This window comes from Sapajus apella, unplaced genomic scaffold (assembly GCF_009761245.1).
Source record: "Sapajus apella isolate SASKATOON/1434 unplaced genomic scaffold, GSC_monkey_1.0 scaffold108, whole genome shotgun sequence".
NCBI lineage: Eukaryota > Metazoa > Chordata > Mammalia > Primates > Cebidae > Sapajus > Sapajus apella.
The window spans coordinates 4,044,282-4,067,677 of NW_022437048.1; the positions used below are offsets into that span (position 1 = coordinate 4,044,282).

At 33.3% G+C, this 23,396-nt stretch overlaps 1 protein-coding gene across 1 annotated transcript; it reads right to left on the reverse strand.

The window, feature by feature from the left end:
- Window positions 1-1,172: 1,172 nt before the first annotated feature.
- LOC116537258 (UDP-glucuronosyltransferase 2B7) lies at window positions 1,173-21,020 on the reverse strand. Its single transcript, XM_032259315.1, has 6 exons — window positions 20,245-21,020; window positions 18,781-18,929; window positions 14,135-14,266; window positions 11,083-11,170; window positions 9,974-10,193; window positions 1,173-1,700 (listed from the first exon to the last, which is right to left on the reverse strand). Exons 1-6 carry the CDS (start codon window positions 20,963-20,965, stop codon window positions 1,421-1,423), a joined length of 1,590 nt encoding a protein of 529 aa, XP_032115206.1. The 5' UTR covers window positions 20,966-21,020; the 3' UTR covers window positions 1,173-1,420.
- Window positions 21,021-23,396: the final 2,376 nt, after the last annotated feature.

Here is a 23,396-nt window from a genome sequence, read left to right on the forward strand (position 1 = left end):
ATCCACATGTAGAAGAATGAAACTGCATCCTCGTGTCTCACCTTATAAACGATAAACTCAGAAGGGATCAGATAATTAAATCTAACACATGAAACAATAAAAAATCTAAAAGATAACATTGGAAAAACTCTTCTTGTGTTGGGCAAAAACCTTATTACCAAAAATCCCAAAGCAAATGCAACTAAAACAAAGATAAATAGTTGTGATTTAATTAATCTTAAAAGCTCTGCTGGTAAAGAATAATCAGCTGTGTAAACAGACAACTCACAGAGTAGTGAAAAATATTCATGAACTATGCATCTGACAAAGAACAAATGTCAGGAATCTACAAAGAACTCAAAAAACTCCAAAGAGAAAAACCAGTAACCCCATCAAAATGTAGGCTATGGTCATGAATAGACAATTCTTAAAAAGAGATATGTAAATGACTTAAATACATGAAAAAATGCTCAACTTCACTAATTATCAGGAAAATTAAAAAGTTCTGCAAGAATGGCCATAAATTAAAAATCCCAAAATATACAATGGTGGCATGGATGTGGTAAAAATACTTTTATGTGGTAAAAATACTAGTACATTCTAGTTTACATTCTCACAGCAGCATAAAAATGTGAATAAAATCAACCAGATGAATATTTTTGAACCTCTAGAAAAAGTAGAACTGGCTCATGAAAGCAAAGATATTGTAAAATAGTTCAATCTTACAGAAGAAAGGAGATAAGAGTTGCTATATTTCTAATTTCACATAATTTCCAGTGGGAAAGACTTAAGCACTAAAACAGTAAACATTTTGCCATAAGTTTTAGAAAAAATACCACAATAAGGCTGCATGCATTATAAAAGCTAAGCAACACTACTCATCCCCAAATATCAAAAGGACAAGAGAGACTTTTTATACAAAAGGACGAGAAAGATTTTTTTTATACAATTTAACCATGTAATAGTTTCTTTAGCAACAGTTAAAACAACAAAATCCTGTTCAAAATGAAGTCAAAGTATTCTGAGTATGTGCAAAACAGTACTGATGTTGTCAGTGGACTTCTTACTGTTCTTGTGTTTATGTACAATGTGTGTAATATAGTTAAGCTGAAGAAAACTTTTTTTCCTGTAACCTGTGAATTAGAACAGCAAATTTCAATATAAGTGCAACAAATTTCAATATAAGCTCCTATGGCTTTATATTATTTTTTATTTTCCCTAGTGTTTTCTTCATTGCCACAAAATATTTCTAACCATTAACAGGGTGGTAAACTTCTGAAAAACAAATTTTTACTTGCCAAGGTAGGTTTTGGAAATATTTGTTTTTTATTTTTATTTTTTTGTCTCGGGGAGGAAAAAATCCTGCATCACAATCTTTCTTGCTGGAATAATCTGAAGTAGTCCCATCAATCAGGTTTTCCAGCTCAAGCTCTAGCTGTAACTAATCCTTTTTTCCCTTCTTTCCTGTTCTAGCAAACTTCCAGAAACAAAACAGACAACATTTTGTGATGATGAATATCACAGTTGCCACGCAGGCCAGGAGGAACCCGATCACATCCAAAGAGTGGTACTGGAACCAGGTGAGGTCGTGGGCTGCAACCCGAAGATGCGTGGCTCCTTTGTGGCGCATGACAAACTCAATCCAGAAGACTGCTTGATCCAGGGGCTTCACTGGTTGATCACGTTGAATTTTTGATAATTTCATAACATTCTCTTTATATCTGAAGGATAAAAATAAAGATACTCACACTAAAAGTAAGTTATATGAAGTCCATGAAAAGTTTTAAAGTGTCAAATGATTCAAAGTAAATGTCAAAATATTGACATAGAATTTGTGTATTTTAATTTGAGTCATCAGAGAAAGTTTGGCTTTTAAATTGAACTTTTCTCATTGACAAATTTAAAAAATATATTAATTATACTTTAAGTTCTGGGGTACATACGCAGAATGTGCAGGATTGTTACATAGGTATACATGTGTCATGGTGGTTTGCTGCATCCATCACCCCATCATCTACATTAGGTATTTCTCCTAATGCTGTCCCTTGCCAATCCCCCCAATCCCTGCTTTCCCTCCCTAGCCTACCACCCTCCAACATGCCCCAGTGTGTGATATTCCCCTCCCACTTATGAGTAAGATCATCAGTGTTTGGTTTTCTGTTCTTGTGTCAGGTTGCTGAGAATGATGGTTTCCAGCTTCATCCCTGTCCCTGTGAAGGATATAAACTCATCCTTTTTTATGACTGCATAGTATTCCATGGCGTATATGTGCCACATTTTCTTTATCCAGTCTATCATTGGTGGGCATTTGGGTTGGTTCCAAATCTTCACTATTGTGAACAGTGCCACAGTGAATATATGTGTGCATGTATCTTTATAATAGAATGATTTATAATCTTTTGGGTATTTACCCAGTAATAGGATTGCTGGTTCAAATGATATTTCTAGTTCTAGATCATTGAGGAATCACCACACTATCTTCCACAATGGCGGAACTAATTTCACACCCACCAACAGTGTAAAAGTGTTCCTATTTCTCCACATCCTCTCCAGCATCTGTCTCCTGATTTTTTAATGGTCGCCATTCTAACTGGTGTGAGATGGTGTCTCAATGTGGTTTTGATTTGCATTTCTTTAATGACCAGTGATGATGAGATTTTTTTTCATGTTTGTTGGCTGTATAAATGTCTTCTGAAAACTGTCTGTTCATATGCTTCAGCCACTTTTTGATGGGATTGTTTGTTTTTTTTTCTTGTAAATTTGTTTAAGTCCTTTGTAGATTCTGGATATTAGCCCTTTGTCAGTTGGTTGACAGTTCACTCTAATGATAGTTTCATTTGCTGTGCAGAAGCTCTTAAGTTCAATTAGATCTCATTTGTCTATTTTGGCTTTTGTTGCCATTACTTTTGGTATATTAGTCATGAAGTTCTTGCCCATGGCTATGTCCTTAATGGTACTGCCTGGGTTTTCTTCTAGGGATTTTATGGTGTTAGGTCTTGTGTTTAAATTTTTAATCCATCTGGAGTTAATTTTTTATAAGGTGCAAGGAAGGAATCCAGTTTCAGCTTTCTGCATGTGGCTAGCCAGTTTCCCAATACCATTCATTAAATATGGAATAATTTCCCCATTGCTTGTTTTTGTCAGGATTGTTAAAGATCAGATGGTTGTAGATGTATGGCATTATTTCTGAGGCCTCTATATGGTTCCATTGGTCTGTATTTCTGTGTTGGTACCAGCACCATGCTGTTTTGATTACTGTAGGCTTGTGGTATAGTTTGAAGTCAAATAATGTGGTGTCTCTAGCTTTTTTTTTTTTTTTTTTTTTCCTTAGAATTGTCTTGGCTACTCAGGCTTTCTTTTTTGGTTTCATATGAAGTTTAAGGCGTTTTTTCCAATTCAGTGAAGAAAATCAATGGCATCTTGATGGGAATAACATTGAATCTATAAATTACTTCGGGCAGTATGGTCATTTTCACAATATTGAATCTTTCTAACCATGAGCATGGAATGTTTTTCCATATGCTTGTGTCCTCTCTCATTTCCTTGAGCATAATTATGTGGATATTTTCTTTGGTTCTGTTTATGCGATGGATTACATTTGTTGATTTGCCTATGTTGAACCAGCCTCACATCCCAGAGATCAAGCTGACTTGGTGGTGATGGATAAGATTTTTGATGTGCTGTTGGATTCGGTTTGCCAGTATTTTATTGAGGATTTTTGCATCCATGCTTATCATGGATATTGGCCTGAAATTTCCTTTTTCAGTTGTATCTCTGCCAGGTTTTGGTATCAGGATGATGCTGGCATCATGAAATGAGTTAGGGAGGATTCTGTCTTTTTATACTGTTTGGAATAGTTTCAGAAGGAATGGTACCAGATCCTCTTTGTACCTCTGTACAATTCGGCCATGAACTTGCCTGGTCCTGGACTTTTTTTGGTTGCCAGGCTCTTAATTGCTGCCTCAATTTCAGACTTTGTTATTGATCTATTCAGGGATTCAACTTCTTCCTGGTTTATTCTTAGGAGGGTGTAAGTGTCTAGGAATTTATCCATTTCTTCTAGATTTACTAGTTTATTTGCATGGAGGTGTTTGTAGTAATATCTGATGGTGGTTTGTATTTCTGTGAGATCAGTGGTGACATCCCCTTTATCATTTTTTATTACATCTATTTGATTCTTCTCTCTTTTCTTTTTTATTAGTCTGGCTAGCAGTCAATCTATTTTGTTGATCTTTTCATAATACCTGCTGCTGGGTTTATTGATTTTTTTAGGGTCTTTTTCTGTCTCTATCTTTTTCAGTTTTGCTCTGATCTTATTTATTGTCTCCTGCTGGCTTTTGAATTTGTTTGATCTTGCTCCTTCAGTTCTTTTAATCGTGATGTTAAGGTGTTGATTTTAGATCTTTCCTTGCTTCTCTTATGGACATTTAGTGCTACAAATTTCCCTCTAGACACTGCTTTCAATGTATCCCAGAGCTTCTGGTACATTGCGTCTTTGTTCTCATTGGTTTTGAAGAACATCTTTATTTCTGCCTTCAATTCAGTATTTATCCAGTAGCCATTCAGAAGCAAGTTTTTCAGTTTCCATGTAGTTGTGTGGTTTTGAGTGTGTTTCTTAATCCTGACTTCTATTTTGAATGTGCTGGGGTCTGAAAAACAGTTTGTTATGATTTCTGTCCTTTTGCATTTGCTGAGGAGTATTTTACTTCCAATTATGTGGTCAATTTTACAATAAGTGTGATGTGGCACTGAGAAAAAAATGTACATTCTGTGGATTTGGGGTGGAGAGTTCTGTAGATGTCTATTAGGTCCACTTGATCCAGATCTGAGTTTAAGTCCTGGATATCCTTGTTAATTTTCTGTCTCATTGATTTGCCTAATATTAACAGTGGAGTGTTAAGGTCTCCCACTAATATTGTGTGGAAGTCTAAGTCTCTTTGTAGGTCATTAAGAACTTGCTTTATGTATCTGGGTGCTCCTGTATTGGGTGCATATATATTTAGGGTAGTTAGTTCTTCTTGTTGCATTGATCCCTTTACCATTACATAATGCCCTTCTTTGTCTCTGTTGATCTTTGTTGGTTTAAAGTCTGTTTTATCAGAGATGAGGATTACCACCCCTGCTTTTTTATTTTTCCTCTCCATTTGCTTGGTAAATCTTCCTCCATCCCCTTACTTTTAGCCTATGTCTGTTTTTGCACATGAGATGGGTCTCCTGAATATAGCACACCAATGGGTCTTGACGTTTTATCCAATTTGACAGTGTGTATATTTTGATTGGGGCATTTAGCCCATTTCCATTTAAGATTAATATTGTTATATGTGAATTGCTCCTGCCATTTTGATGCTAGCTGGTTGTTTTGCCCATTAGTTGCAGTTTCTTCATAGTGATGATGGTCTTTACAATTTGGTATGTTGTTGCAGTGGCTGGTACTGGTTCTTCCATTCCATGTTTAGCGCTTCCTTCAGGAGGTCTTGTAAGGCAGGCCTGGTGTGATGAAATCTCTCAGCAGTTGCTTGTCCATAAAGGATTTTATTTCTCCTTCACTTACGAAGCTTATTTTTACTGGATATAAAATTCTGGGTTGAAAATTATTTTCTTTATGGATGTTGAATATTGACTCCCACCCTCTTCTGGCTTGTAGGATTTCTGCCAAGAGATCCCACTGTGAGTCTGATGGGCTTCCCTTTGTGGGTGACCTAACCTTTTTCTCTGGCTGCCCTTAGCATTTCTTCCTTCATTTCAACCCTGGTGAATCTGTGGATTATGTACCTTGGGGTTGCTCATCTCAAGGAATTTCTTTGTGGTGCTCTCTGTATTTCCTGAATTTGAATGTTGGCCTTCCTTGCTATGTTCAGGATATTCTCCTGGATTATATCCTAAAAAGTGTTTTCCAACTTGGTTTCGTTCTCCCCATCACTTTCAGGTACACCAATCAAATGTAGATTTGGTCTTTGCACATAATCCCATATTTCTTAGAGGCTTTGTTCATTTCTTTTCACACTTTTTTCTCTAATCTTGCCTTATCACTTTATTTCATTGAGTTGGTCTTCAATCTTTGATGTTCTTTCTCCCACTTAATCAATTCAGCTATTGAAATGCTAACTGGAATAACCAGCGTAGAGAAGAACATAAACAATTTAATGGAGCTGACAGATATTTTTAAAGTAGAAATGGAAGGTCAGATGAGAAAATTAATTTCTATCATGCAGAGAAAATATGTCTTTTTAAATTTTTTACTTTTTAAATTTTAACTTTCTGCAGGTATGTAGTAAGTGTATATATTTACAAGGCACATGAGATATATTGATGCAATATGAAATAATCTCATCATAGCAAATAAGATATTTGTCCCTTAAGCATTTATCTTTTGTGTTATGAATAATCCAATTACACTCTTAGTTCTCAAACAGGCATATGAGAACGTGCTCAACATCATGAGCCATTTTGAGAGCTGTTAGAAAGACTGTGAAAATGCAATGTGAAAATTATCGCCTCTAAGTTCCTCAAAAGGAATTGTGTCATGGTGAGTAACATGTCTCATAGATAGTTACTTTGCTTCTACTCTACTCTTTTGTCTCCTAATGTTTCCCACCCAGTAGCCAGAATAATCTTTTGAAATAAAGGTCCAATTGTGACACTTCCTTGATTAAGATTTTTACCTGGCTTCTCGTTATTTTAAGAATAAAATCTTAGTCTGTTATTTGGTCTACAGACCCCACATTGTTAGACACTGGCAAGCTCTTTTCTTAACACTTTTCCCCTGCACATTGCCTTCTAGATACCTTCTATTTTCTTTAAGCTCCCAAAACCATTCTCATCACAGCACCTTACACATTTTGTCCCCTCTTTCCAGCTCTTGGAGTACTGTTTCTTGCTACTACCAAAGGCACACTTTTTTCCCTTTTTGAGCCTTCCTTCTAAGTGTTACCTCTAAGAGAGGCTTTTACTGGCCACACTGTGATGGAACCTCTAGCATTTTTTCTATTTTCTGCACTTATTTGGCTATTTGATTCCTAGAATTTTAAAATACATTACATATCTCATAAAATAAACATTTAAATATTAAATATAAAACATAAATATACATACACCAAGTGAATAGCTAAAAAATGTAAGATCATTTTGAGCATTATCTTAGTGAAGATACTAATTTTACCTACTGCTCAGATCATGGTATAAAATATCACATCCTGCCTAGAATAACTCTTTTTTTCGGACCCATTTAGTAACTACTTTTGTCCTTCAATTAAGTATTATGCTGACTTTGAACAATATACATTAATTTTGCTTGTTTATGTAGTTGAATTATATAATATGTACTCATTAGTGTTTTTTCTTTTAATGTAGCAGTTGTTTGGTAATTCCATTGCTGTGTAGCATTCTGTTGATTGATAAAGCATATATTACATCTTCATTTTATGATTAATAGACATTTGGGTTGCTAAATTTTTTCAACACTGATGATAATTCTGTTGTGAGCTTTCTTCTACATAGGATTAGATTTATATATTTATACACACCTGTTGTATATATAATTGAGAGTAGAATTGCTGAGATAAAAGTGTATGCATAATTATGATTTCTTTCTTGACTTTAATTTTTTTAAGTCTATTATTTTAATTCCCAAAATTTAAAGACATTTTAGTTATCATTTTTATAACCTCCCTTACTTTCACTATGGCTGGATCATGTAGTTTTTATAATATTGAATCTTTTTATATTTATTAAGTCAATTTATGGCTCACCACGTCACTTCAAATAACTATTAAATATTCAACATACTCTAGAAAAATGTGTCTTCAAGTTGATATATAAATGTATATATATGATACATGTATGTGTATTGTATATGTATATATGTGCATGCGTATGTATTATTTTACATTATAAGATTCCATTTGTTAATTGTATTCTTCAATTGTTTTATATCCTTGCTCATGATTTGCTTTTTTAAAAAAGTCTGTTTAGATTGAGTGAAAGTATTTGTATTATCTACCAAATACCAATAGTTTAAATCTACCACTGTATTTATATTTACTTTCTATTTGTCCAAGTTAGTTTGTGTTTCTTTTCAATTATTTCCTATCTTACTTAAAGATATTTTTTATCATTTGCTATCCTTCTATTTTCTTTCTGATAAAGTATCTTTAAAGTTTTCCTTTAGATGATACCCCCTTATACAAAACATTATTGATAGTAGTTATAAATGCTGAATTGATGGTAGCTGGACTGCAGAAGGCATTTTGCACATTGTTATCTTTGTGGTGTTAAGAAAATCAATTATCAAAAATTTAACTTAAAATTAAATTTTTTTGTGCTTCAAAGATCATTCTAATAAAAGTAAAATGTTAGTTCACCCAAAATGAGACAAAATATTTAAAAATTACATATCAAATATGACTTATAATATATAAATAGTTATTAAAACTTAAGACAAATAGCAAAGTTTAAAAATGTTCCAAGGATTGGAGTAGACATATTTTCACAGAAGATATATGAATGATTAATAAGCACATATAAAAATTCTCAACTTAGGCCGGGCGCAATGGCTCACGCCTATAATCCCAGCACTTTGGGAGGCCGAGGCGGGTGGATCACGAGGTCAAGAGATCGAGACCATCCTGGTCAGCATGGTGAAACCCCGTCTCTACTAAAAATACAAAAAATCAGCTGGGCATGGTGGCGCGTGCCTGTAATCCCAGCTACTCAGGAAGCTGAGGCAGGAGAATTGCCTGAACCCAGGACGCGGAGGTTGTGGTGAGCCGAGATCGCGCCATTGCACTCCAGCCTGGGTAACAAGAGCGAAACTCCGTCTCAAAAAAAAAAAAAAAAAAAAAAAAAATTCTCAACTTCTTCAGCTGTAATGAAAAGTGCAATCCAGGACCAGGATGAGAGATCATTTTATACCCACTGAGAAGGCTGCAACAAAAAGACAAACAGGTTTACATGTGGAGGAATTAGAACTGCTGGTGGTGGTGATGAATGGAACAAGTACTTTGGAAAATAGTATAACGGTTCTTCATAAACATACAGTTCCCACATGAGCCAGCAATTCCAATGATAGTATCAACCCAAAAGAAAAGAAAGCATGTTTATGAAATAAGCGTGTAGTAATGTTCATAAAAGTCACAATTGGAAACAATCAGAAAACCAATGAACTGTTAAGTAAACAAATAAAATATAACATATCCGTACTATAAAATATTATACTACTGTAAGGAGAACTGAAGTATTAAAACACACAACAACATGAATAAAACTAAAAACCATAAAAAAACACCAAAAAATTAGGCTAGGTGAAATGCCATTTACACAGCACTCTAAACTATATGATTCCATTTATATGAAATATCTAGAGAGAATAACCTATAGAGAAAGAAAACAAATTGGTGTTAGATTAGGACTAAGTGGTCATGTGAGATAACTTCTGGGTCATTGTAGTTTCTTTGATGTTGACAAAAATGTTCTAAAATTATGTAATGGTGATGGCTTCATGATTCATTAAACATTCTTAAATCTATTTGGATTTTATACCATAAACAGGTGGGTTTTATGCTATCAAAATTAAATCTCATTTTCAAGTGTGTTATAGTAAGTATAATAATAAAAAGTAATTTTCAGCAAGAAAATAGTCATATCCTGAGACATTTAAGGTGTTTAGTTAAAATATTTTATATTATTTCAAGTTTATTCTTCCTTTCTACTAATAATTCATTATGTAAAATTTTTAAGAAATGCATTGTTTGTATTATCTATATCAGTTTAAATGCATTTTTGTTTAGAAAATTGTTTCACTAACTGGTTATTCATTGGATATATGGGGTTCAAATACAATTTTAAAATAACTGATAAAAAATAAAAGATTTCAGATTGGTTAAATGATTTAAATTCTTTCAAAATTAGTCTCATAAAAAGGATGAAACTCACTCTCACTACTGACAAAAGAAGCTATCCATAAATACCACCTAGTGGAAAATATTGTTATACTCACAAAGGATCATTAATTACTGTCTTCAGTGCATTCAGCAAGTCTGTACTCGACATTGTGTTGAAGTCCACTCTAACGGCTGCACCCCTGGCCATCATGTGAGCAATGTTATCAGGTTGATCCGCAAACAATGGAAGGCCCACCATAGGGATCCCATGGTAGATCGCCTCATAGATGCCATTGGCTCCACCATGAGTTATGAAAGCTCTGGTTTTTGGATGACCTGGGATTGAATGAATTTTATCCAAATTATTTGTAGGAATAAAATGCGATAGACGCACAATGAAAGGTTCTGAAAGTGATGGTGTTTTCTGGATAACACATTGAACTAATTTGATATTACTTTTCAGAGTTCAGAGGAAAAACACGTACTTGTGCTAGATATGTAAGTGAAGACTATATGGTTGTGTAACTTCAGACTGCAAAAATTCATGCAAGATTTCCCGTTGGACTAATCAAAAAGTCCATTCTAGTTTTTAAAAAATGTGCAAAGAGCAAAACCAAAGAGATTGGCATGACATAAAGTGCTATTTTAAGTGCAGTCACAGAGTGTGATTTGTGAAGTGTGCAAGGCAGCAGGCAGTGGGTTAGTGGTGGTGCTAGGATTGAGAAAAGATAGGTCACACTTCATCGTAAAATGTATTATCATTTTATGATTAAGATTAGGAATTTAATCCTCTAGATAATGCAGAGTCACTGGTGATAGAGGAGCTATTATTTTTAGTGGCATTTGAAATAACCCTGCAGGAAAGAAAAAACAGGTGTAAAGTTGTAGAAACAAGAGACAAAGAGACAGCCCAGAAAGTATTGAAAAATTCTGTGAGATATAATAACACCTGAAATAAAGATTCCCTCTGATTATGACCATAAAGGATGCGAATGTATATCATAAAATGACAATATTTATAGCGTATTCTTCCCCCCTCGGACTGGAAAACAAATATAAAGAAGTTACATATGGCTTTTCCATAACAGATATTCAATAATCTTATTTCATGATGAAATATCAACACTCTAATGTGCTGTTACTAATATATTCAGTATTAGTATTTGTTCACCAGAGTTTTGCATTGTTCACCAAAGTCACCAGGATTGTCTACTCAGAGTCTTACCTAAAAGGTCATTCTGGGGTATCCACTTGTACAGTCGAGTATTGGGACCTAAGGCATCTGGTTTATTCCCATCAAATCTCCACAGAACCTGTTACAGTAAAGAAAATATCTTATTCCATGAATGGAACTCAAAAGGTATAGAATGTTAGAACTGTAAAAAGAGTAGGAATGAGATCAAGGGATGCTAGTAAATAAGAACTACTCAAAGAGTGATGTAAATAGAATACTCACACTTCATTGCTTAACTTTTATAATTAGTTAGGTATATAAGGAAATCATGACTTTCCAAAATAATACCTTAGACAAATGATATTATCATTGAAAAGTTCAAATATTTTAGAAACTGTTACACATTTTAAAAGAAGACCTATGTGCAGCCAACCATCATATCACAAAAAAGCTTAACATCACAGATCATTAGAGAAATGCAAATCAAAACCATAATGAGATAGCATCTTACACCAGTCAGAATGGCTATTATTAAAAACAAAAAATATGATGCTGGTGAGGTGGTATAGAAAAGGAATGCTTATACACTGCTGGTTGGAGTGTAAGTTAGTTCAATCATTGTGAAAGACAGTATGGTGATTCTTCAAAAATCTAGAGGCAAAAATACCATGAAACCCTGAAATCCCATTCCTGGGTATATGACCAAAGGACTTTAAATTATTTTTTTATAAAGACCTATGAACACATATGTTAATTGCAGTACTAATCACAATAGCAAGGACATGGAATCAACATAAATGCCCATCACATATGGATTGAATAAACAAAATATGGTACATACACACTATGGTATATTATGCTGCCATAAAAAGAAAACAAAATTATATATTTACAGGGAAATGGATACAGTTGGAGGCCATTATTTTTAGCAAACTAACTTCAGAATGGAAATCCAAATATGGCATGTTCTTACCTATAAATGGAAGCTAAAAGATGAGAACATGTGAACACACAGATGGGAACAATATACCGTCTATTAGAGGTGTATTAGAGTGTGGAGGATGGGAGGACAGAGAGGATCAGGAAAAATAATTTACGGATATTTTAGTCTTAATACCTGGGTGATGAAACAATCAGTACAACCAACTCTCATGACACAATGTAAAAAACCTGCATATGTACCCCGAACTTAAAATAGAAGTTAAAAATAAAAATTAAATTAATTTAATTTTAAAAACTAAAAATAATCTAAAAAATGTATAAAAAATATAGGTAGTCATTATAATTCTAGTGTAAAAAAACAGTAACAATTTAGTAATGACCTATAGTTTTATTTTATTTTATGTATTTTATATTAGTTTTCATCTTCCAAATTTAATTTTAATGTATTCATTTCTTTTTGAGTAATATGGAAAGTAGTTCACATCTATCTACTTGTCTATAGGTTCTTATATTAGAGCCGGTTGTCCTTTGATCAACAAAATAGCAGGTCTATAAAATAAGCAACTTACAATAAATAAATTAATGCTGCAAAGATAGTATGTATAACTCATTCGAATTACAAATTATCAAGCACTGCTTCCAAGAGAAATTTCAAGTGACAATTTTTGACACAAATTCAGAGTATTGTCAGTATTGCTGATTTGGGATTTTTTTTTGCATAGAAATGAGGAACCTGTTGGTATCATGAATAAAAATACAACTGTTGAATGAATTCAAAGTTGCATTTTGCTGAATTTGGTCAACTGATTATTAACACTTAGGCAATGTGCTACAAAGCTTTGACAATGGTGATTAATATGATCTGCTATAGTAAAAGACATTTTTATGTTTAAGTTGCTAATTTTGAAACTCTCAAGCAATCCTCAAACTGAACAATAATTTACAGTGTTTACTATATGCTGCATCAGAAATATTTATTAATATACTTAAAAAGTTTGTTCCTTGTGTTGGAGTAAAATACATTAGCAACATCTTCCAGACACCGTCTTTATAAAAGTAAAACTCCTAGATCCTGAAATGTACAATAGTAGAGTCTAGAATTTACACTTTTATTCACAGGATTGGAATTAATTCTCCTTACTACCCTACTCCCCACACGTTGCAGTTATTATTCCTAAATTAATGACATGCAATCATGTTATACTATCACATATCCTTAAATAGAATTTATACTGCATAATTACTAACAGAGCCAGTCTTCTCTATTTGTTGTCACATATTTTATATAAGCATGTGACTTAAAGTACAAATAGAAGTATGACATCCCATAATTGTAAACATTCACCAAGAGCTTGCTGAGTGCAATGAGTGATAGAGGTGGCCCAAGAGTCAGTCAAGTATTCTTCACTCATTACATACTGCTGGGATAGCTAAACTGTTTTGAAGGCAAATTATCATGTCTTACTTTTATTTCTACAAGGACACAGTTCTGGATATATATTTTTAGTTGAAAACACCTGAAAGTCATTCTAAAGACTACATTAAGCACCATTTTCACTTACCTGAAATATGTTGAGTTAAATTCAGCCGTTTGTATGACTGTTAATATCAGAAATTAAAATAATTGTTGGTCTCAATTTCCCTTTTGTGGATACTTGTGGAGTACTGAGTTCCCACTGATGCTAATAGGAACCGCTCACGCATACCAAGAATAGTAACTCCCGCAGGGTCACATGGAACCCGTTAAGTCTGACGCACAAATATTACTTTGGTCAGTGGATGCTATGCAAGCATGTTTAAGACTGTATTTGGGTATAAATAATCGTTCAGTCTAATCTTTAACATTCTTTCTCTGTGTATCACATATATAAATCAAAATTTTATAGGATAGGAGGTGAAAAGTCTCCAAACACTTTTTAAATACCATCCTCCATACAATTTACTGTCAGCATATTTACATAGGGAGTGTTCATACTTAAAACTTTTTAAAAATGCAACCACAATTTTCAAACTTCTCACAGTTTATCCAGGATTATCCTCGTTCTCATTTTCTGAATTTTGACCAGCTTCACATTTGTCAGAAGTTTCTATAATTGGATTATTTAAAACTTTGACAGCCTCTTTCAGTAGTTTTCCAAACCACTAAGGCACTTGATCTAACCTTTTGTGGGATCTTGGCAAGGGCTGATGCAATTACGTTGGCCCTTTCTTCTGTCATGGTACTGACCATTGACCCCAGAGAAAACACCACAATACCATTTTCTCCAGAGCTCTGGACAAACTCTTCCATTTCCTGTGAAAAAAGAATTAGTTCCATCAGAAAAGAGTATTAGTACAGAAGGTACTACTGAAAGAATTGGTACAAATTACTAAAGAGAGAAAATCAAGTATTCTGAGGAATTACTGGAGTAAATAATATTTTTTGATTGACTCACTCAGTTTCTTTGCAAGAAGATGTATGAGATAGGTGGCCTCTGCTAAGGATATTTGTGTAAATATGTGTGTGTGTGTGTGTGTGTGTGTGTATGTGTGTAAATGTGTGAGGGAGAAAAGAAATACAGCTGTTACATTGTAGTGAGAGAGATAATGTTAAAAAATATACCCAGATTCTTCACTTAAAATATTATACTTACTTATATAGGTTCTTGGAAAGTGGCACCACTTGACGTTAATTCTATATTGTTCTACTAAATCATTTGTGTTTATTTCAGGCATGTTTTCTGTAGAATTATTTTAGTTTGAAGCTGTTAGTGGTTTACTTCTCTAACTATGAGCAGTGAGGAAAAGTTACAGTTGGGATAATTTTACATCTACATTTATGTTACTCTACAATACTTTATAACTTCACTTAAAGTTTGTCAGAGTTTTCCAGTAGTTTTTCAAAAAATAAAATAAACAAACGCTGGGGGTTAAAAATCATTGACATTCTCGAGTCTGGCATTGTGATTTGGAATTTCTATGAATTATTCCTGAAAGTCTCACTTATAACACAGAATTATACAGTATATAGTTAGATAGCTGAATTATCATATTTTTCAGATTATTGTTTAGGTAGAACACCTATTGCCCTGAAATCACACTGTTAAATTGATGTGTTATTTATAACTGCATTGAGGAACTCTCATCATCACTGTGTTGTGTCTCAGAGGCAGCACTTGTATGTAATAAAAGAGGCCACCAGGCCTTCCCAAGTGGGAGATCTTGTCTCTCTTTTGAGTAGCTCATTCACACTACGTAACACTCCTGGTGAAGGTGTGCTTGGCTGCAATTGATTGAGAATTATTCTGACTTGCATTCCCCAACGTATGGCAATATTTAAATTTAAATACTTTCAGATTTAATCATTAGGGTAAAACTTTTTCTAATGGTTCTTAACAAAATAAAGAAAAAAGTCCAAATGTTAACTCCGTAGACCACATATTGCAGAGTGTTTTTAAAAATATGATTTTTAATCTTAACGTGAAAGTCATTGTATTACTCTAGGTAATAATTAGGGCATCTAGGCATCATGTGTGTTTGCAGTTACCTGTAGCTATGTTCAGTGTAACTGCTGTTCAGTGTTTTATCTCACTGACTTGATGCCCGGAGCCTTCTTTATCTGGTCAGGTTGGATAAATAATATCTCAGTAATTTTGTTAATAATATATCATAAATAATATCTCAGTAATTTTTAGAAAAATGTTATTTAAAAAGAATCTTTTCATACTTTTATAAAATTTCTTACATTAATCTTGTATTTTATAATGTTATCACAGAATAAGAAACAACCAGTTTATATGAGTGATGAATCTGTAAACAGGTTAGATACTCTCAACTATAATACTATGTTGATAGTCTTCTGTGATAACATTATAAAATACAAGATTAATGTAAGAAATTTTATAAAAGTATGAAAAGATTCTTTTTAAATAACATTTTTCTAAAATTACTGAGATATTATTTATGTAAAATATGTATGTTTTCGTCATGGCTTATGTACTATTTATACAGTTCAATGTAAACATGTGACATTTATTAGGAAATTCTAATCTTACTATATATACATTATCCTCCTGCAGAAAATTGTCATCTTGTTGTATTTATCATTTTCTAACTCACTTTATTTGTATTATGACTGACAGTGTAATTGAAGATTTCATTGATAAAATCATTGTATTGCTATTATATGCACATATTATAAGTTTTTAATCATTCCTTCATTTAAGATGTTTGATTACTTCCAATGTTAATTTTATGAATATTTTCCATAACGTTGAATAGGTACATCTTGATTAATTTTTCTCTTTGATTTCATGTGAATATATTATAAAACTAATAGCAATATGCGTTTTTAAAACACCAGATACATTTTGTCAAGTGTCTATTCTCTTAAAATATATAGAAATTATCTACCAATACTGTAACACCCTACGTCTTTCAATAATTTTGCCAAGAATTAGGCTTTGGATTCTGCACCAGAGTTTAGTGACTTCAGTTAATTCCAGCTTCAAGCAAACCTCGGATGTTAACAATGATTGTCAGTCTAATATTTATTCAAATATATCAACACTTTTAAGGCCAACATAAAGACAAATATTTGCCTCTTGTGCTGAAGTAGCCAACTTTTAAACAATAAACAGACTGAGTGAAACACTAAAAAAAAAAAAGAAAATGAAATTATCTGGTAATCTAATATTTCATTGAAAAGAAAGCAATTTGGGTTAGCAATTATTTTACATAATAAATAATTAAAGAACCGGTTTCACAACCATTGGCTTGCATTCAAATCTTTCTGCGTGTTAGAAACAACAGTTAGTAATTATCACTATTGTACTACTAGTCAACCTTTTACTTGTCCTTCTATACCTCTTACTCTCTTTTTTCTCGTACTGCCACTATCAGTTTCCCTTAGTGTGAATGGGGAAATCTTTCAAAAGTAGGATGTGGTGGCATAGATTTTTCATAGGTCTTACCTCAGTTTTTGTCTCTAAAGAAAGTTACCATATAAAGCCCATGTAATTTCCATTCAACATAGATATTGAGTTTTAACAATGGAATAAAATCTCAGTTTTATGTCGACAAAAATGATGTTTTAAGAGATTATATAATAATGTAATAAAGAATGCCTGCTTTGTACGTATGTCTTAAAAGCATGATATTAACTTAAAATCTATGAAGTTCTTGTGTTCCTTCATAAAGAACATAATCATATATGCTGACAGAATTGGTTTTGGTATTGAAACAAAGAGCACTATTCAGATACAAGTGGTGAGATTATTTGGTCTTTATCATACATGCATTGTTCATTTTCTCTGTGCTTCTCTGTCAGGAAGCTATGATGTTGAGACAAGTCTCCCAAGGAAGCTTTGCTGAGTTGCTTGTTATAAGGCAGAAATCACCTGCTCTTACAGGGTATGTTTATGCTCTAAAATGTAAACCTCCAGGATCTGAATGCAGAATGATTTAAATGCTTTAAGAAGATCCAGTGAACACTGGGTTTGCCTACAAATATTAAAGGCACACATTTATATTGTTGAGGAAGTGTTTTAAGCTGGAATACTGGTGAAGATCCTTATTACTTATGGTAAAATTTTAGAATTTCAGTTAGCTCGTCTTACTGCCAAAACTGATATGTTTACTTTTAATCAAGCCCACAGGATATCTGTTATCTATGACTTTGCAAGAGAATATAAGCTTGATGTGCTGAACAATCTGCTTCTATTAAATGAAGAATGGTATCTCAAGTGATTTGCACATTTTAAGTAATTAGTGGTGTTACCAATAATAACAGAAGAACCATAATTGCAAAATTAATATTTCTGAGTCCCTGACTATATTTTAGTATTTTGTGTTTTGTCCATGTTAGTATTTTTTCCACACAACACTATATGAAATTGGCACTAGTTCTGTAAATGTAGACATAATTATTTCTATCAACATTCTAATCCACTTTTCTGTGATCTGCTACCTGAATCTATGCAAAATTTCTTGAATGGTCGGCTCATAACAGCCTGGCCCTTCTGCAATTTAATCCACTGAATATCTTGGAAGTATATCCTTAAAAAGAGACTCTTTTGATATATCTTTATTTCTTAATTATTTTTAGTAGTTTTTCAATGTGCTTAGTAAATATTTCAACTCCTAATAGGTATCTGGCTCTAATTTGCCTCTCAGCATCATCTGATTCTTAGCCTCTCCCTGCAAACTGAACTTGGAGACTTGAGAACTGACCTGACCACTTTACCTGCTTTTGTTTTTTTGTCTGTCTCTCCCTGTCATTTTTCTAACTATTCCTGCATATTGTTGAGCTCTCAGCTTACTAATCAGTGACTCCAGGTTACTTTCTATTATCTCTACTGATGCTTTCTTGGCATTGGGTTTTTCCTTGAGATAATAGTTTTTATAAAATTTTTATTACTTTCTTATATTCTAGATTTTGAAGGAGAATGTAAGGTATGTTGGAACAGAAACTGTGTCTATTTATTTTCTGTGAAAATGCTGCGCTTACCTGTGTCTTGTGCTAATCTCTTTATAAATATCATTTGAATAAATGAGCAATACCTTCTTAGGTGTTGTGTAATCAAGGCTTTAATTTAACCAACACTATTTTCAAAGTTTCTTTAGTATTCCTTTCTATTTGTAATATTCATGAAACTCACATAATTGTGATAGTATCAACATGTACGTGAGCTTCTAATTGATATCTGCTTTACCCCACCCACTTCACAGCTTTCTTTCAGTGTAAGTCAAACACTGAATGAAAACTATAGAATCATTTCTACTGAAAATTCAAAGCCAACAAAATAAAACCAATGAAAGTATGTTTACCCTAGGTAGGGGTTTGGCAGGTTTGCAGTGGAGTCCTCCGACATAAACAATATTTGGTAATAGTGGATGAGGAAATTGAAAATTCCAGGAGTTTCGAATGAGCCATATGTCGGCTTTCCCCATTGTCTCAAATAATGTAGTGGGTTTTCCTGATAGGAATAAAGAAAAGTAAAGGTGAATGACACAAGATAATTACTTTAGGTAACTTTCTGAAAGGGGTTAGAATAATGTAGACAAAAATGTAGGCAAAGCATCTGTGCTTTGAAAAAATATACATATATTTATACATAGGCATCATTTATTTTTTATTATATATTTTGTCCATGTATAGTTATAAGAAAGGCAAAGTGGTAGGAGAATTGTGAGGTAAGCTACATCTCTAATGTCACATCAGTATTCTCACAATCATAAACAATTATTAAAATAAGTCATAGAGAATGAAATATCAATTTAGTTTCTCCTTAAAGCTTCAATAGTAGCATACAGACATTTAGACAACTCTTTGAGGTCCATAATCAATTAATTTTACTGTACCCATAAAAGTAATTTTCTAAGAAATAGTCTAGTTTGCACAAATCATTAAGCTAATCCTTTTATCTTTGGTTCTTCAACTGAAATGTGGAATATTTTGAGAGTATGGCTGAAATACTTGTACCAACTACTACTTTGGATTCAAGCTAAGATCTTAATAACATTATTTTTTTAAGGAAACATATTGGTAAATTATAGAAGGAAATTTTTGAGAAATTATTGAAATATATATTTGTACTCAACTTTAATGTTTCGTATTTTTTATTAAAGAGACATAGTTTCAAAAGAAAACTATATAGATATAACAACCTTTGCACCTCAACAAGATGATAGGACTTTAAATGAATGATTTCCAATTCTTTAGTGAAGAAGTATAGAAACATTAGAAACTTTAAATTACCCTTATTGATTTTTGCTTCTGAGATACAGACATTTCTGTATCTCAACTTTTTTTCTCTCAGCTCTGAAGGAAACCTTCTGGTAACAAGGGAACATCTTTAAATTTCTAAATAAGAAAACTGAGGTTTACAAGAAGAAACAATTTCTGCAGTTATATAGATAGTTGTAGAAAAATGTATAACAATTCCTTCTAAATCTGTGTGTTCAGTGTTACTTGATGGATTTTACTGTTTCTAAGATGTGAAACAGTGTATAGTAAAACAGATGTGTAATTGCTTAAAGTCTTAGGTGAACTAATATGTAGGTTTATGATTTTCTGTGGTGCTCTATATGGGTGATGACCACAGGGTTTTAACCGATTCTATAATTTAAACTTTTTTATGATATTTGTGAAATTGATAGATCATCCTGTATTTTCATTTCATAAATTCACTTACCAAAAACCCCACTACCCTGATTTTATGGCTTTACATAAGCTCTGCTTCAAAGACACAAATAAGTTAGATCTTGATACCGAATGGAAAAATTACTTACCTAGAACTTCACTATAAAACTGATCCCACTTCTTCATATCAAATATTTGGAACCAAAAGTCAAAATAAAGCATATAGATCATATTTTTTACCCTCTCCATGAAAGTCATTTGATCACTTAATTCTGACATAACAACAGGTACGTAGGAAGGAGGAAATGGAAATCCTCCACTATGCTTTTCAATAGCGTAGCCAGGAGAGAAGCAGAGACTGTATACAAAGGGTATGTTTAGTAGCTCAGCCAGCAGCTCACTGCCGGGAAAAATAGCATCTGCAAAAACGACGTCAAATCTTGACTCTTGTAATTTTTTCATTAATTTCTTATTTGAGAATAAATCTTTACAGGTATTTATATTTATGTCACTAAATATCCACATCATTTCTTGTACTTGTGAAAAATATGACCAAAATGTATCTTTTGGAAGGTCTGACCATTTCTTAACCTGTTGCATGATGATATTGTCCATCTCAGTTTTAGTTAAAGATGTAGGAAAAACTTCAAGTTTAAGAGTGGATGAGTTGGTGGGATCAAAAAGAATGGAAGCTGCAGACGCCAGTACAGTCACCTCATGACCTCTCTGAACAAGCTCATTCAGGATAATCTTCATATTCATCCAATGGCTGTATTCTGCAGCCCACACCAGCACCTTTCCACAATTCCCAGAGCTAAAGTAAAAGCTCAGTTGTATTAGCAGAAGTACGGAAGTCCATTTCACAGACATCCTGGTGCAATGCAATACTTGTTTTCCAATCGCTGTTTCTTTCTGTCATTTCTCATGGTTGTATCCAAAGATAAATTAGTCAAGAAGTTAAAATGTAACCCTAATAGTTCAAAGTACATACATTATCAATTAATCAACAGTCTGAGCACGTGGATGGCAAGGAGGCATATGAATGCAAATGACCTATGTACAAAGGTATGTTTAAGGTCTCTTTTATGTTTATAGGTGCTGTCCCTCAGCTAATATAAATGATCTTGTATGGAGAAGCCACCTGTCTAAAATAATACATTTTAGAAGAGTGTCCAGAACAGTAGCAGCGAGAGGCTCATGTTTCTGCAGTCCATTTGACACAAATAAAAGATAAAATAACTAAACGTGGTTCAAAGATATTTTGTAAACTTTGTTGACATATAATTTATGTATCATACAATTTATCAATTATTGCATAAAATTTAATGTTCCATTGTATATTTACAGAATTGTGCACCTACCATAACAATCAGTTTGAGAGCCCTTATATCACCCCAAAATAAGCCCAATAGAATTCAGCCATTTTCTCTCCACCCCTAGTTTCTGCATTTCCCCTATAGATTTGCCTATTCTGGACAATTTTTTAAATACATGGAATCAGATAGCATGTGATATTTTGTGACTGTCTTTATTATTATTATTATTATTATTACTATTATACTTTACTGGGGTACATGTGCAGATTGTGCAGGTTTGTTACATAGGTATACACGTACCATGGTGGTTTGCTGCACCCAACAACCTGTCATCTACATTAGGTATTTCTCCTAATGCTATCCTTCCCCTACCTGCACACTCCTACAGGCCTGTGTGTGAGGCTCCCCTCCCTGTGTCCATGTGTTCTCATTGTTCAATTCCCACTTATGAATGAGAATATGTGGTGTTTGGTTTTCTGTTCTTGTGTTAGTTTGCTGAGAACGATGGTTTCCAGCTTCAGCCATGTCCCTGCAAAGGACATGAACTCATTATTTTTTTATGGCTGCATAATATTCCATAGTATATATGTGCCACGCTTTCTTTATCCAGTCTATCATTGATGGGCATTTGGGTTGGTTCCAAGTCTTTGAGATTGTGAACAGTGTGGCAATAAACATACGTGTGCATGTGCCTTTATAGTAGAATGATTTATAATCCTTTGGATATATATGCAGTAATGGGATTGCTGGGTCAAATGGTATCTCTAGTTTAGATCCTTGAAGAATGTTTGTTGGCTGCATAAATGTCTTCTTTGGAGAAGTATCTGTTCATATCCTTCACCCACTTTTTAATGAGGTTGCTTGTTTTTTTCTTGCAAATTTGTTTAAGTTCTTTTTAGATCCTGGATATTAGCCGTTTGTCAGATGGATAGATGTGTGACATTATTTCTGAGACCTCTGTTCTGTTCTATTTGTCTATATGTTTGTTTTGGTACCAGTACTATGCTATTTTTGTTACTGTAGGTTTGTAGTATAAAAGACCTAGAAATACAACATACACAGGATGTGAAAGGCCTCTTAAAGCAGAACTACAAACCACTGCTCAAGGAAATAAGAGAGAACACAACTAGATGGATAAACATCCCATGCTCATGGTTAGAAAGAATCAATATTGTGAAAATGGCCATACTCTCCAAAGTAATTTATAGATCCAATGCTATTCCCATCAAGCTACCATCAACTTTCTTCACAGAATTGGAAAAAAAAAACCTGCTTTAAATTTCATATGAAACCAAAAAAGAGCCCATATAGCCAAGACAATTCTAAGTAAAAATAACAAAGCTAGAGGCATCACCCTACCTGACTTCAAACTATATTACAAGGCTATGGTGCCTGGCTTCTTTTATGTAGCATAATATTTTAAACCTTAATTTATTATATAACATATACTTGTTGATTCTTACAGCCATCATGCAAGATGTTGAGAGTTTCAAGATGATACTGTCTTTATAAACTTTGTTAAAATAATCAAAGATAAAGGGAGAAGAAGAAAAAAGTAAACTAGCTTGTAGTACATTCAGCATTAATCATTAGGTTAGCTTGCTCTCTGACTCACTTCCTCAGTGTTATTTGGCTACTGTCCTAGAATTATGCAGACTTGTTACAAGATTATAGTTCCTCTTAACTGTTCTGTAGATAATAACTAACATTATAAAAGGATCAGTTTTCCTCTTGAGGTATTCCTTCAGGTCCAGCACACTGATAAATCTACTGACTCAGCTGGTCTGAAGGACCTCACTGATGCCAGCTAATATGAAGGACTTCACTGATGCCAGCTGGAGAACAGTTGGCAGATTCAGTAAAACGAAATTCTGAAAGGAATTTCTATTTTTTAAATAAAAGAATTAAAAGTATTGTTTGAGATATACAACACTTTTCATTTCTTTTTCACCATCTATCAAAATATAGTTCTTTGAACCTATTTT

Excerpts from the sequence above, each read along its gene's own strand:
- LOC116537258 (XM_032259315.1), bottom strand. The coding sequence starts at position 20,965 with ATGTCTGTGAAATGGACTTCCGTACTTCTGCTAATACAACTGAGCTTT. Across the intron at positions 18,930-20,244 it reads GTTTTATAGTGAAGTTCTAG|GAAAACCCACTACATTATTT; the intron begins GTAAGTAATTTT and ends TATTCCTATCAG. Across the intron at positions 1,701-9,973 it reads ACAGTAATTAATGATCCTTT|ATATAAAGAGAATGTTATGA; the intron begins GTGAGTATAACA and ends TTTATCCTTCAG.